At 37.3% G+C, this 13811-nt stretch overlaps 2 protein-coding genes across 11 annotated transcripts in view; one reads left to right on the forward strand and one right to left on the reverse strand.

The window, feature by feature from the left end:
* Positions 1-10170, forward strand: part of LOC109053936 (drebrin-like protein B) — a 30255-nt gene extending 20085 nt beyond the window's left edge. Inside the window, exons 4-16 of one of the 8 annotated variants that reach the window (XM_042724554.1) lie at positions 311-385; positions 4703-4840; positions 5023-5100; positions 5231-5382; positions 5471-5525; positions 5667-5741; positions 6890-6995; positions 7097-7576; positions 7669-8070; positions 8158-8238; positions 8851-8963; positions 9058-9109; positions 9182-10170. In XM_042724554.1, coding sequence (XP_042580488.1) covers positions 311-385; positions 4703-4840; positions 5023-5100; positions 5231-5382; positions 5471-5525; positions 5667-5741; positions 6890-6995; positions 7097-7576; positions 7669-8070; positions 8158-8238; positions 8851-8963; positions 9058-9109; positions 9182-9318 — 1944 coding nt within the window. In that variant the 3' untranslated portion in view covers positions 9319-10170. The remainder of the gene's footprint in view (positions 1-310; positions 386-4702; positions 4841-5022; positions 5101-5230; positions 5383-5470; positions 5526-5666; positions 5742-6889; positions 6996-7096; positions 7577-7668; positions 8071-8157; positions 8239-8850; positions 8964-9057; positions 9110-9181) is intronic. The other 7 variants (XM_042724558.1, XM_042724555.1, XM_042724559.1 and 4 more) reach the window with 7 other exon arrangements.
* A 1268-nt stretch (positions 10171-11438) lies between these two features.
* Positions 11439-13811, reverse strand: part of LOC109053927 (rhotekin-like) — a 63240-nt gene continuing 60867 nt past the window's right edge. For all 3 annotated transcript variants that reach the window (XM_042724563.1, XM_042724564.1, XM_042724565.1), the window contains exon 12: positions 11439-13811. This exon is cut by the window's right edge and continues 1788 nt beyond it. The gene's annotated coding sequence lies outside the window, so the exon portion shown is untranslated.

The raw sequence follows: 13811 nt of genomic DNA on the forward strand, positions 1-13811 counted from the left end.
TTTCCATAAAAATATTAAGCAGCACATCTGTTTTCAACATTGATAATAATATTACTGTTTTACCATATTTTTGGATCGAATAAATGCATCCTTGGTGCGCCTAAATAGCCTTCTTTCAAAAACGTAAAAAAAGGTACCAATCCCAAGCTTTTTAAAGTGTATGCTGAGTCTTGAATATATTTAAAGGTGTCCTTATAATATGTCTTATAACATTATATTTTGATTATTTGAAAGCTTAAGTCTCTCAAATATAATGGTACTGCCCCTTCTCTTCACGTCTCACTTAATTTCTTCTGTCTACATCAAACAGGTTGGTAATGATGTAGATGAGCATCGCAGAGCTGAATGTGCCAGCCATGTTCCTGCCATCAAGACATTCTTCAAGGTAAAAAAACCAAACAAAAAAAACCCTTGCCAATGACTAGCCATTCATGTCTCATCTGCTTTCACAGAACAATTTTCCTTGAAAAAAATTATTTAATCACATCACTATAATCAGCAGGTGACTTTACTTGTTTGCATGATTATTCTGACATCTTTTATAGATCAAACTCTGAAGTAATTTTAATGTATTCCATAATACAAGGTATTTTAATAGTGTGCTGGTTTAAACCTTCATTAATCATGTAGTATATGTATACTGCTGCAGCTACATTTGGAAGCGTTCAGATATGGAGTGAGTAAAATAATGTGCTTCTCTCCCACGCAGATATTTGTCTAATTCTCATATACATGTACTTCCTGTGTTTGTACGGCTCCAGAATGTTCTGCATCCTTTCTGTAAGGTCTTTGTGAAGGAACATCACTTAAAGCTGTATGGAAGACATAAAGAGAAAGAATCTTCATCATAACCATACATTTATCTTTCTTACATTACAATTGGTACTTTATTTGAACATACAAACTTAACCATTGCATAGGCACACTATCCCAAAATTGTGCACATACACATCCAATTCTTTTTATTATTTAGGTTATTATTTAAGTCCACATTTCATCCTGCATTGGCCTGTGTTATGTACATAAAAAATCTAAATGATCAGTCAGTTTGAGTTGAGTGCAGTGTTAACCAGGATTTTCTTAACTCAAAATGCTCTACCAAATGGTGAGGAGTAATTAAAAGGTTAAGGGAAAAATGTTTTGTGTCTATTTGAATGAATGGGTGGAGTATGTAAAAAAGGCTCTCACGCACAATTCTGAAACCAAGGCCTCCTAATATGTGTACAAATACACTCCTCTGTTATATTTTGAGATTTCCCTCTTGTAAATGGTTTCCTTCCTTTGCTAGTATCTGTGAAGTGATGGCTAGCAGCTTGGTGCCAGCTCTTATTGTAGTAAACTCTTCCTCTTGTGTCATGCCCTATTGTTCTCCTGAGCAGCCGAGCAGTGTCATTGACAGGCACCACACTGACTGACTGAGAAGAGCAAACATTAAAGAGAGAGAGGGGGAGAAATTCCCAAGGAACAGACAAGGTTAAAAGTCTTCATTATAGAAAATATAGAGGTTTTATATACAGTATCTTGTGATATATGTGCATGTCTCTCGAAGCTGTCTTTGGATTTATTTACTCCACCAGCCAGGCGATGTTGCTTTAACATTGCCATATTTTTCGGATGGTTGTATGAGATCGTCAAACATAATCAATGTCTGGGACATTTTTAATGCCTTATAAAGTCATTGCCCAGTCAGCTCCAGAGGCATGCCAAAAATGCTGTCTCTCTGTCTCTCTCTTTGGAGATCAACAACCTTTATGACCTTGTATTGTGTCGTTCATTCACAATGTGTGTTTGTGCATGATAAATATCAGCACGAGTGGGTTACAAAATGTCTTTTATTATATTTCCATTTGGATTAAAATCTTGCTGGGTTATTTTTGTGTTGATTGATGGTTGTTCAAGAAGATGAAGTTTGTTAGGTTACGTAAGGTCAGGAATTAAGTTTTATAGCATGGGAGAGGCTGAGCCCCCAAACCAACTAGAGCACACAGTGTATGGGACAGGGCCCCGGTATAGCCATAAAATCAGACAGCCGGAGACAAGCTGTTAGAGGCATTCACAGCGTTCTGTCTCAACATTCCTCTAAATTAATGATAACCCTTTCTAAATTTGGATTGAGGGATCTGCGAAATCTCCAGCTAGACATAGCGTGTGACAAAGCCATAGTCTGTGTTTGATGCGCAAACCTCTTGCATGTCCTTTTGTATCTTTTAATTATGCTGGCAGATATTATTAATGATAACTAAAAGGGACATGTCGTTCAAAGATGTACTTTCTCATTGTGTGGACAAAACACTGAAACATTCTACAAAATATGGTTTTTTATGTTCCACTAAAAAAAAGTAAGTCATACAGGTTTAGAATGACGAGAGGGTGAGTAAATGATGACAGAATATTCATTTTGGGTGAATTATCGCTTTAGGTAATCATTAAACGCAACAACACCCATTTTGTGTTTTCTTGGTCTCTAGTCCAGGCCTAGTCTCCAGACATTTAGTCATGGGGAAGTGAACCAAATCCAGGCTCAATTATTGTAATGTATGTGTTGACTTCTGAGATGCATCAGTAACAAGATGAGAAACAATGCAGTTTAAATCCCTCTAGTTACTCCTCCCTGCTTTCTCCATTTATCACTCACACTTTTTATTGTCTCTTCGTGACAAGTCTGTGCTAGTAAGGCCTGTCATGTGTGCAGAATGACTAGTCAGCTCTTTAGAGCTTCCCCAAAAAAAATTTTTGTAAAAATTTGTAAGTGAGCCATCAAGGTAGATGTTTAACATGCAGGAGTCATTAATGATGACCATTAATCACAAAACTTTCACAGTGGTTTATGAATAACACAAATCAAGACTAAAATCAAAAATTTTATTATGAATAAAACAAATCAAGATAAATGATTCTAATAAGGCTAGTGATTCCCAACCAGGGGTGCATGGTAAATGTCAACAGATGTTTTTTTTTTTTGCTTTGATAAAATAAATTTTAATAAATAGATGGGGTTGTTTTTGATGTTTTTCGTTTTTAAATAAATCTCTAAAGCTTGCCAAGACTGCATTAATTTGATTATTTGATAATAATAACATTGTGAAATATTGTTACCATTTAAAATACACGTTTTCAAATGTAATTTATTCCTGTTATAACATTACTCAAGTCTTCAGTGACACATGATCCTTCAGAAACCATTCAAATATGCTGATTAGCTGCTGAAGTAACATTTCTTATTATTATCGATGTTGAAAACAGTTGTGCAGTTTAAATATTTTTGTGTTACATTTTTTTCAGGATACTTTGATAAATAGAAAGTTCAAAAGAACAGCATTTATTTAAAACAGAAATCTTTTTTTATATTATGTGTTTACTGACCCTTTTGATCATTTTAATGCATTTTTAATGAAACAATATTCTTATCTGACCCCAAACTCTTGAAAGATAACGTGTGCATTTTTTTTTTCATCAGTGTGATCTGAGATGAGATGTCAGTATAGTTTGACAGTGAGCTGCAGGCATGAGGTGTGTATGGGAGAGCATCTGTCCTCAGTGCTGTTAATACTGTCATCGCCGCTGAAGCCCCGGGCTAACTACATGTCAAGGGGCTCATCTAAAGCAAGTAATAGCAGAGAATTAAGTCATTTAACTCCTCCCAAGCAGAAAAAGGGATTGAAGAGATAAAAGAAGGGAGGAGAAAATTAGCTCAATTTTAACCAAGTGTTCTGTAGATAAAGTCTTTCCAGTCACAGAATAAGCATTGAGTAAACAAATTGGTCCTGACATGTTCAAGTTCCTTTGCATTTCAGAGAAATGTGGAAAGAGTGTTGAATGTAGCAATATGGTAATCCATTGAAAAGATGTGGTGTTTTTGGCACTCACGAGGCCCTCTGGCACAATGTCTCAGTTTCATTGCTCTTCTACTCCCTTCTCTCCCACAAACCAGATCACTATATCTTACACTAGAATCACTGTGATCTGAGGTGTTTTGTTGAGCAGTGATTAACTCTGGTATCCTGAAATATAAATCCTCAGTGGATCTTCAGCTGATTGACCCCAGAGCTGTAGATGGAAGCTGATGACAGGAAAATGCCTTATAAGGGAAAATGTAGCATGCAGACATGCTTATACATTCTTACATCCTGCCTCTGATGTACAACAGAAAATAATTCAGACCCCTAGCCTGCTCTCTTATTTGCCATTACAACTCCTCAACTGAAATTTAATTCTCACTATTTTATTTGATTTATTTTGTAATTAATAATTAATTATTTTTATAAATAATATGTATATTTTGTTTTTTGCTCAATTTTTGAAATAGTTGCTGTTACAGCAAGGCACTTAATAAATATTAACAACACAAAAATATTGAATTTACACAGTAAATACATCACATTACAAAATATGAGACTAGTGTGAATCACTTTCTAACCGTGTTTATATCAACTTTTTTCCAGTGCAAAAGCTGATGAGCCCTCTATCTTCTACATGTCCATGAAAAAACATGTCTACACAGACGCCACAAAAATTCAAAATGTTTAGCATAATATTATCAGAATAGTATGCTTATCTATGCTTATCTTATCTTATCTAAATGCAATAAAACAATAGATGCATTGAGAAACAAACTTTCCTAACATTGCTTTGTTGAAAAATGTGTTCTGCTTCAACTATGTTGTCAGTATTTTTCAGTCTCTTGATACTTGTGTCACTACAGGAAGCTCAAGTATTTATTCCAGCCTCACAGCAAGATGAGTTGACGGAGGAGCTGATTATGGCTGCCTTTGCAAAGATACGACCACCAATGGAGAGGCTGAGGAGACCCTCAAGGACGATGGATAAGGAGGAGACTGTGGTAAGAGACTGTGGTAAAAAATACAAACTTGGCTGTGCACAAGGGCTTCCTTCATTAAAACAGAAGAAGCCTGTTTCTCACTATAATTTATTGATATGCTTAGGGGAAGTGGTCTAATTTTCTCTCACTGATGTTTTGGGTCATTTTTGGTCTTTTCTTGCATTTCTGTGATACACCCACAGGGTACAAACTACAAGAAGACAAATGCTGCCATGGAGATGAGACGGATTAACAGAGACTCCTTCTGGGCACGAGCAGAGGTACAGCTGAACTGTGTTTACAGCTGGATTTTCACTTAACAGCCTGTGTGTTCCACTTGTTCAGACTCCAATTATTAAAAGTGCTATTCAGATGTATAATATGATTTGTGTGATATGATATATGGTTTAGCGTGAGGAGGAGGAGAGAAAAGAGGAAGAACGCCGGAGGGCTATAGAAGAGCGGCGGCGCTTGGAGAGAGAACGAGTTTTACAGGAAATAAAAGAGGCTGAAGAGAGAGACAGAAAGATGAACGAAAAGCTACAGATGATTGAAGAACAAAAGTTTGTAACATCCACCTGATAAAACCCACTTCTGTCGGAAGGTGAATTCATTATTTCAGCTTTAACTTCCTGTTGTTGTTTTTCACAGGAGGACCCAGGCTCAGCTTGAGGAAGAGGCTAGAAAAGAGGAGAAAGGGAGATGGGTGAGTTTTTTAATGAGTGTATTCCGTTTCTTTTACTCAGAAGTTGTAAGCTTTTTAAGATGTTGATAAACCTGAAAATGGGTGAATGATTATATGGAGTAAAAACCTGTAATGATGTTGGGTTCTTTGTGCAATTGACAGGAGCTGCAGCAGAGAGAGCATGAGGAGAACATGAGGGCCAGGCTCAGACGCAGTGAATCTATTGAGAAAGCAGCAGTGAGTTTTCCTCTCATTTTGTGAATAATCCAGATTCAGCCAGTACAGCCCAAAGTCCCTACACTTAAAGGGATAGTTCACCCAAAAAAGAAAATTCTATCATTAATTACTCACCTTCATGTCATTCCAAACCTGTAAGACCGTTTTTCATCTTTGGAACACAAATTAAGATATTTTTAAAAGATAGAGAGATCCGAGAGATTTCTAACCCTGCATGGACAGCAACGCAACTGACGCCCGGAAAGGTAGTAAGGACATTGTTAAACTAGTCAATGTGACATCAGTGATCATTCAACCGTAGTTTTATGAAGCCATGAGAATACTTTTTGTGCGTAAAGAAAACAAAAAAGAATGACTTTACTCAACAATTTCTTCTCTTCCGTGCTAGTCTTCAATGCGCGTTCACAAGAGTACCACAATGCACATGTGTGCATTCCTCTGCTTGAGGAGCCTTCTATGTCAGAACGCTGGCTCCTGCATCAGCTGCATCACACGCATGTGTAGTGGTACTCTCATGAAGTCATGCTTTTTATTTTTTTTTTGTGCACAAATAGTATTCTTATAGCTTCATAATATTACAGTTGAACCACTGATGTCGCATGGACTATTTTAACAATGTCCTTACTACCTTTCTGGGCCTTGAACGTGTCAGTTCCGTTGTTGACTGTGGAGGGTCAGAAAGCTTGGTTTCATCAAAATATCTTAATTTGTGTTCCAAAGATGAATTACGTCTTACGGGTTTGGAACAATATGAGGGTGAGTATTTAATGACAGAATTTTCATTTTTGGGTGAACTATCCTTTTAACTTGCATGAAGAATAAATGTGGTTTAATGCCGAATACGTGCTTTGTGCTTTGAATGACTGGCTTTTGAAAGCATGAAACCAATTCAGCTTGTTACATGTTTTTCTTCATGATAGTAATAGTTGAAAAATACCTGTGTAGTGCATGGTAATATCAAGAAATTTCAGTGTTTGATTATAAGGAGATTTTTGTTTACTTTTTGTGTCCTAAAGAATTTTGGTTGTCACTATGTCCATTGTGAAATCGGTGTCCTTCAGCAAAACCAGTCCCCTTCATATCTATTAGTTTATCAACGTGGACACATTTTTGCTGCGTTAAATAACGCTTCTTCTTTTGGCCTGTAGGAGGCAGCAGCTCTTGTTTCCCAGCGCACCATCAATCCTAGGGAGTTTTTCAGACAGTTATCAGCATCCTCACAAAATTCTTCAAGCCCTGGATCACCGCGCTCAGGTAAACATGGTCTTCAGAACGCCTTTAAATTTCATCAGCTTACAGTGTTAATTTTAATCATTTGAGGTTTGTTTTACTTACGGTTATGTTTTGGTTCTCAGGCAAATCTCCATTCCGTCGCTACCAACGTAGTTTGACAGATACAGCCTTTATCTTTGAAAGGGCCAATTCCACTTCTGGTCCCACATCCCCTCTCAGTCCATCTGCAAGGTCTCCATTCTCACGCTCCCAATCCACGTCCTCCAAATGTCCAACGTCCCCACTTAGTCCACCATACCGGACAATCCCCTCAGCACAGCACCCTCAAACATCTCCTCCCACATCACCCCCTTCATGCTCTGTCCCATCTGAGTCACCTCCACCCAGTCTGCCTGTCTCCAGACCCCCTCCCCCCCAATCATCACCACCTAACCTGCCGCCTCCTCAAGCCCCAGTTCATGATTCAGCTTCCCCTGCATCTCCAAAGCTGCTGGACAGTCATGATAAATCTGAGTCTAGCAACTATGACAGCAGTGAAGAGCTCGCTGTCGCAACAGAATGTCCTCCAGCTTCACTCTCTGACAGCACATGGCACAGTATGGGTAAGTTAATTTAGGTTTCTATAACAACAGTAAAATGTCTAAGTGGTCTTAAAGACTGACAATTTATTCTCTTTACAATTTCTTCTCTCCAGAGGTTGTAACCAGCTCTCGAGTCCTTTGTGAACCAAAGCCAGAAGTGGACATCACTGCCAAGTGTGTGCTTGTCGAAGAAGAAGAAGAAGAAGAGGTAGAGGAACCAGAGGAACCTTCAGCCATGTCAGCTCCACTTTTAGATACAAAGATCACTACAAACTATGAAGAAGCAGTAGAAGAACAATTGGAGACTGAGGATGTGAAGACTGTCATTAGCCCCCTGATGGAGGTTGAGGAGCAAGAGGAACCAGAGTCAGAGTCTGAGGATGAACCAGAAGAGCAGCCTGCTGCAGAATCTGAGGAATTCCAGCCAAATGTGGATCATGTAGCACCTGATGAGCCCAGAAATGTGATTGTGATCTCAGATGATGAAGTTGATGAAGACCTACCAGAGAACCAAGGTGATGGAAACAGATGTAATGTGAAGAAACACAGAATGTTTCTATGGTTAGGATGTCATTGACATGTTTGTCATGCTGTGTGTCCAGAGTTGTGTGTGAACACATCAGAATATGATGGGATGACTGAAGAAGATGAATCTGAATGTGGCAGACCAATGAATGGTACAGGTAATAAGCTAATTAGACTTTCAAGTCATTCCGAACACAACAGACTCAGAAACATGTAGCTAATTTCTTGGAGGAACAAAGAAAAAAAAAAGCTCAGCTTTTGATTTGGTTAATCACAATGTTAACTCTCATTTAAAAAAATTTATTGGCCTGCGAGGCACTACTTTAGAATTGTTCCGGTCCTTTTTAACAAACCGAAAGATCTCTGTATGTATTGGACAAAACACTTCTTCCACTGCCCCTCTGTCTTGTGGTGTTCCTCAGGGCTCCATTCTGGCTCCGACTCTTTTTATGTTATATATACTACCTTTGCCTTTGATTTTTAGGAAATATGGAATTTCTTTACATTTATATGCTGATGATCTTCAGTTGTATCTTTCTTTTAAACCTCATGGAGATAATGCACTAGGAGATATGTATGCTTGTATCCGGGAACTAAAAATATGGCTTACAAAAAAATGTTCTGATGTTAAATGAAGGTAAAACAGAAGTAATTTAGTTTGGACCCAGCGATGCTTTTAATGCTAGTGTGTTCCAGCCTTATGTTATCTAGTTTTTTTGTCTCGTGTGATGAATACATATAAATGATTAACACCTTGCTTTGTTTTTAAGTAGAGGATGTTGATATATCTGAGCACAGCACTCCTGAGCGCTACTGTTACACCGTTAATCGTGAGGAGAAAGATGATGAAATCCAAATGGAGAAGGTGACCGAGAATGGCGAAGTACATAGTACACTAGACATCATGACTCATTATTAATATTATTGTGATAAAAGAAGATAAAAGAACTAAAACATGGTGTTCCTTCTTATTCTAGTCATCACCAGAAAGACTGCTGCGTGTGAGAGCATTATATGACTACCAAGCAGGTTAGTGTTGCTTGCTTCAACAGCAGTTATTGTTTATTAAGATATCATTTAAAACATCTCTGTACTCCACAGAGGATGACACTGAGCTCTCTTTTGAACCTGGTGACATCATCAGTGATGTGGAAACAATCGACAAAGCATGGTGGAGGGGTTCCAGCAAAGATGGGCGCCAGGGTCTCTTTCCTGCCAACTATGTAGAGACCATATAAAGACTTTTCCTTTAAAGATGGTTCCTCTTCCCCCTTTTTGTTTGACCAATTCTCAGGGACTAAGAACCACCAAACCTGGTCTATGAGGATGTACAATGTACTCTGAGACTAAGAGTCACAGGAAAAGGGTTGTAAGTGAAGCGTTCACAGGCACAACTTCCTTTTGATCCAAAACAAGCAGCCAAAGTCAACAATTGAGACTTTAGCGATTATCAACCGGAAGACTGAGGAGGATCTCAGTAACCGAAATACATAAGTACAATTTCTGTTACAACTGTACACAAATTATGATCATTGTATTTACCCATTACATCATTTATTATTTACATACCGTTGTTACTGTTATCATTACCAAATGATACCAAAGGTGGTGGAGGTGTCTACTGGAGAACAGATTTCCGTTTAAGTTGAAGCCTTTTTACACATAAATCCAACTTACACAGTCACGTCAATTGGTCCTGAGTATAGAAACTTTTTTCAGAACTTTGTGTTATAGTACCGATAAAATAGAAATAGTTGTAACATGCCAGTTTTTTTTTTTTTAAGTGGAGACTTGTTTACAGCATTCTGAATGGCACCTGTCATACCTGCATACAGTAGGTGTGCAGATGCTACAAAAGTTGTCATTGCCAAGACCAAATGATTTGATCATAGCAGACCCCTAAGAGACTGGGATTCATCAACAGAAAATAGCCTAGCAGAGGGACTAAAACATACAGTGCCTTATGAAAGTATTCATACCCCTTTTTTGTTATGATGCCTTATGTTAAACTGCTTTAAATTACATTTTTCGACATCAATCTGCACTCCATACACCATAATTCTAAAGCAAAAATAGGTTTTTAACATCTTTGCGAATTTAATAAAAATAAAAAACGTAAATGATTCCATTGAATAAGTATTCATACCCTTATCTGGGACAATTGAAACTTAGCTCAGGAGCATTCATATTGCTTGTAGATGTTCCTACACTTTGAGTGGTTAACCTGTGGCAAATTCAGTTGAATGGATATGATTTGGAAAGGCACACACGTCAGAGCAAAAACCAAGCCCCGAGGTCAAAAGAACTGCCTGTAGAGCTCAGAAATAGGTTTGTGTCAAGCCACACATCTAGGGAAGAGTTCAGAAAAAATTCTGCTTCACTGAAGGGTCACAGAAGCATGTAGTCTCTGTAACCCTTAATGGAAGACGTTTGAAACAACCAGGACTCTTCCTAGAGCTGGCCTCCTGGCCAAACTGAGCAAATGATGGACTGATGGTCACTCTAGTTGTGCTCCATGATCATATGTGAAGATAGGAGAAATCTACAGAAGGGCAAGCATCGCTGCAACACTCCACCGCTCTGGGCTTTATGGAGGTGTGGCCAAACTCAATCCTCTCTTCAGTGAAGACACATGAGAGATGCGAGAGAAGAAAAAAAAAGCACCTAAAGGACCCTCAGACTGTAAGAAACAAGATTCTCTGGTCTGATGAACCTCAATTCTATGCATCATTTTTGAAGGAAACCAGCTCTGCTCATCACCTGCAGAGTAGCATCCCAAAAGTAAAGTGAGCTGGTAGCAGCATCATGCTGTGAGGATGTTTTTCAGCAGCAGGGACTGAGGGACTCGTCAGAGTAGAAGAAAAACTAAACGCATAAAAATATAGAAATAGTCTTAATGAAAACCCAGTCCAGAGCATTCAGAACCTCAGATTGGGCGGAAGGTTCATCTTCCAACAGGACAGTGACCCTAAGCACACAGCAAGAGTGGCTTATAGACAACTCTGTGAATGTACTTGAGTGGCCCAGCAACAGCCTGAGCTTTAACCCAATCAGATATTTCTGGAGAAACCTGAAAGTCTGCATCTGCCCCCATCCAACCTGACAGAGCTTGAGAGGTGAAGAAATGAGGAGAAGAATACCAGATAATTGCCAAATGCTGATGAGAAAAGCTTGTTGCATCAAACAATAAAGACTTGAGGCTGTAAAGGTGATGCAATCACCTTGAGGCAAGGGTATGCAATGTACTTTTTTTTTTATTTTTTAATAAATTTGTGACAATTCTGTATTTGCTTTGTCAGTATGGTGTATGGATTGATGTGGAAAAAAAAAGTTAAAGCAGTTTAACAAAAGGCAGCAACATAAAACCTGAAAAAAAAGGGGGGTATGAATACTTTTGCAAGGCACTGTAACTAATGGGTCCTGTTTTTCCAACCTTCGAGAAAGGTGCTTCTCTTATACTTGTTTTGGTATTTCAAAGCCCTTGCCATTATGGGAAGCCAATGCTAATGAAATGGTTATATTACAAGCCCTTAAGACTGAACTTGGCAGGCATTACATGTTTTTAAATGCTCTGAACCTTCCATCAAAATTAAATTCTTCCATCTTTCTACTGTTTGAAAGTTTGGGTTCAGTAAGATTTAAAAAAAAAAAAACGTTATTAAAAGAAGTCTCTAATGGTTATCAAGGCTGAAAAATGAAACCAAATTAAAATACAGATCCTTCTGAAATCATTCAAATATGCTGACTTGGTGCTCAATAAATATTTCTTATCAATGTTTATCAATCAAACAGTTGTGCTTTCCATCAATATATGTCCTTGCTGAATAAAAGTATTAATTTTTCGTCAAAAAATAAAAATCTTACTGACCCTAAACTTTTTAATGGTAGTGTACAGTAAGACTGTTCACTGTTGTGTAAATGCTTTCAAATAAACGTTTTTTTTTTCTATGTAATTTATTTATCTCTGAGCATGAATATAGATATTGTTCCTTCTAGAGAGGGTCTGTCTAATCCATTTAACTTGTGTAACCAGATTTCAGTAATAGGTCATTTCTTTCAAACTAACAATGTTCTTCTGTGTTAGTGGGGATTGAACAAAAGAAGAATCACCAACACATTTAACTTACTCTATGCTCTCTGTTAGTCATTGCTTATTGTAATAAATAATGAGGTTTTATTTTTTTTTTCCACATTCTGCAATAATGATTTTATGTTTTTGATTTGTTGCACAGCCAGTACACTGCCTTCATACTATTTTGAGTATCACGATCATTAAGAAACCATATTCACTACTTGTGTATTAATGCATGAGATCAAATTAAAGGGATTCACTTTACTGGGTCACAATGAGTTTATCTTGAACATTTAGTCATTTGACACAAGCACTGCAAGAATCAAGAGAATTACACATACACACACACAAATGCTGTTTACTTTTAATTTAGGTAATTCTTTACAATAAATTGTTATTGTACATGAATCTATTAGTTATATGTCCAAAGACATGCAGACCACCTGCTGAAATGACACTAACCTCCAGGTTAACATTCAATGTTATCTACCAGGATAGTTTCAGCTTTACTCATCTGATAAAATGTCAATATCATTTTATTTATAACAAAAATTAATATGGTAAAATACAACTTTAATAAAAGCACAAAATGAAAATGACAAAACTTTACAATAACAAACAGTGTTTGATGAATTTACGGTTTTTAAAACAAGTCAGTGGCCTTTCGAGTAAGAACTGTTAATTTTGTAGCATCATAGTACTAGGACAAAACTTTTATCTACTAATTCTTAATTTAAGAGGAAAAGTTAGGCTGACATTTCTAGACTTTCAATTTTTGGATATTTGTAATACACTATACATGTAATTATATAAAGAAAACCATGTGTCTCCATTTTAACATTTTTTACCCTCATATGAAAAAGAAAAAAAAATACAATACAGGTTTGGATACCTAATATATTGTGCAGACGTGTTTTCTGAATTACAGAAATGTTAACCTGTAACTTCACTCCTGAGGTTTTACTCAGATCACAATAATAGTTATCCAACTAGAGTTTCAATATTGTAAAGATTGCTAATATATTTAATACACACCTGGAAGATGCCATATGACACTGAAACACTCAAAGTGCTTGACAAAACTGACCTGCAAGCCAACAAGGAAAAGGAAAATATGAAAATATTGCATGTACCGCTGATGTAAATGAAATCTAGAAAACCCAATTAACTTAGAGCTGTTGTAGCTTTGCATAGTAGTGCCTTTGCAACCCTACTCCATCAGACAGGCCTTTAATGTAGAGACTCAAAACAAAGCACCCAAATCGTTCAGCTCCCAGCCATTGTGTTAAATCCTAGTTAATGTGCAGTCTGTTTTTTTGATAGGGGTTCACATTTGCTGAGTGAGATAAGGTATGTACAGTAATCCTGAGGTCGTTACAGTCACAGCACAGGTAGTAAACGGAGTCACATTATATCCCATCATTATAAACCTAAATACAGTCTCTTGTGACGTCTGGACCTTTGCATATATACTGGAGCCATGCAAACAGACATTATAGCAGATATTGAAAGATGCAATTTTCCTCAAAAAGAAACATATAGTACTTTTAAAAAATATGTATCAAATCATCTACTGTTAGATATGAATCACATTAATAGCATAATAAAAGCGGTTTCATTTTACATAGAGCGTGTCTGGACCAGAAAATACTGCTCACT

Source organism: Cyprinus carpio, chromosome B5 (assembly GCF_018340385.1).
Source record: "Cyprinus carpio isolate SPL01 chromosome B5, ASM1834038v1, whole genome shotgun sequence".
Lineage (NCBI taxonomy): Eukaryota > Metazoa > Chordata > Actinopteri > Cypriniformes > Cyprinidae > Cyprinus > Cyprinus carpio.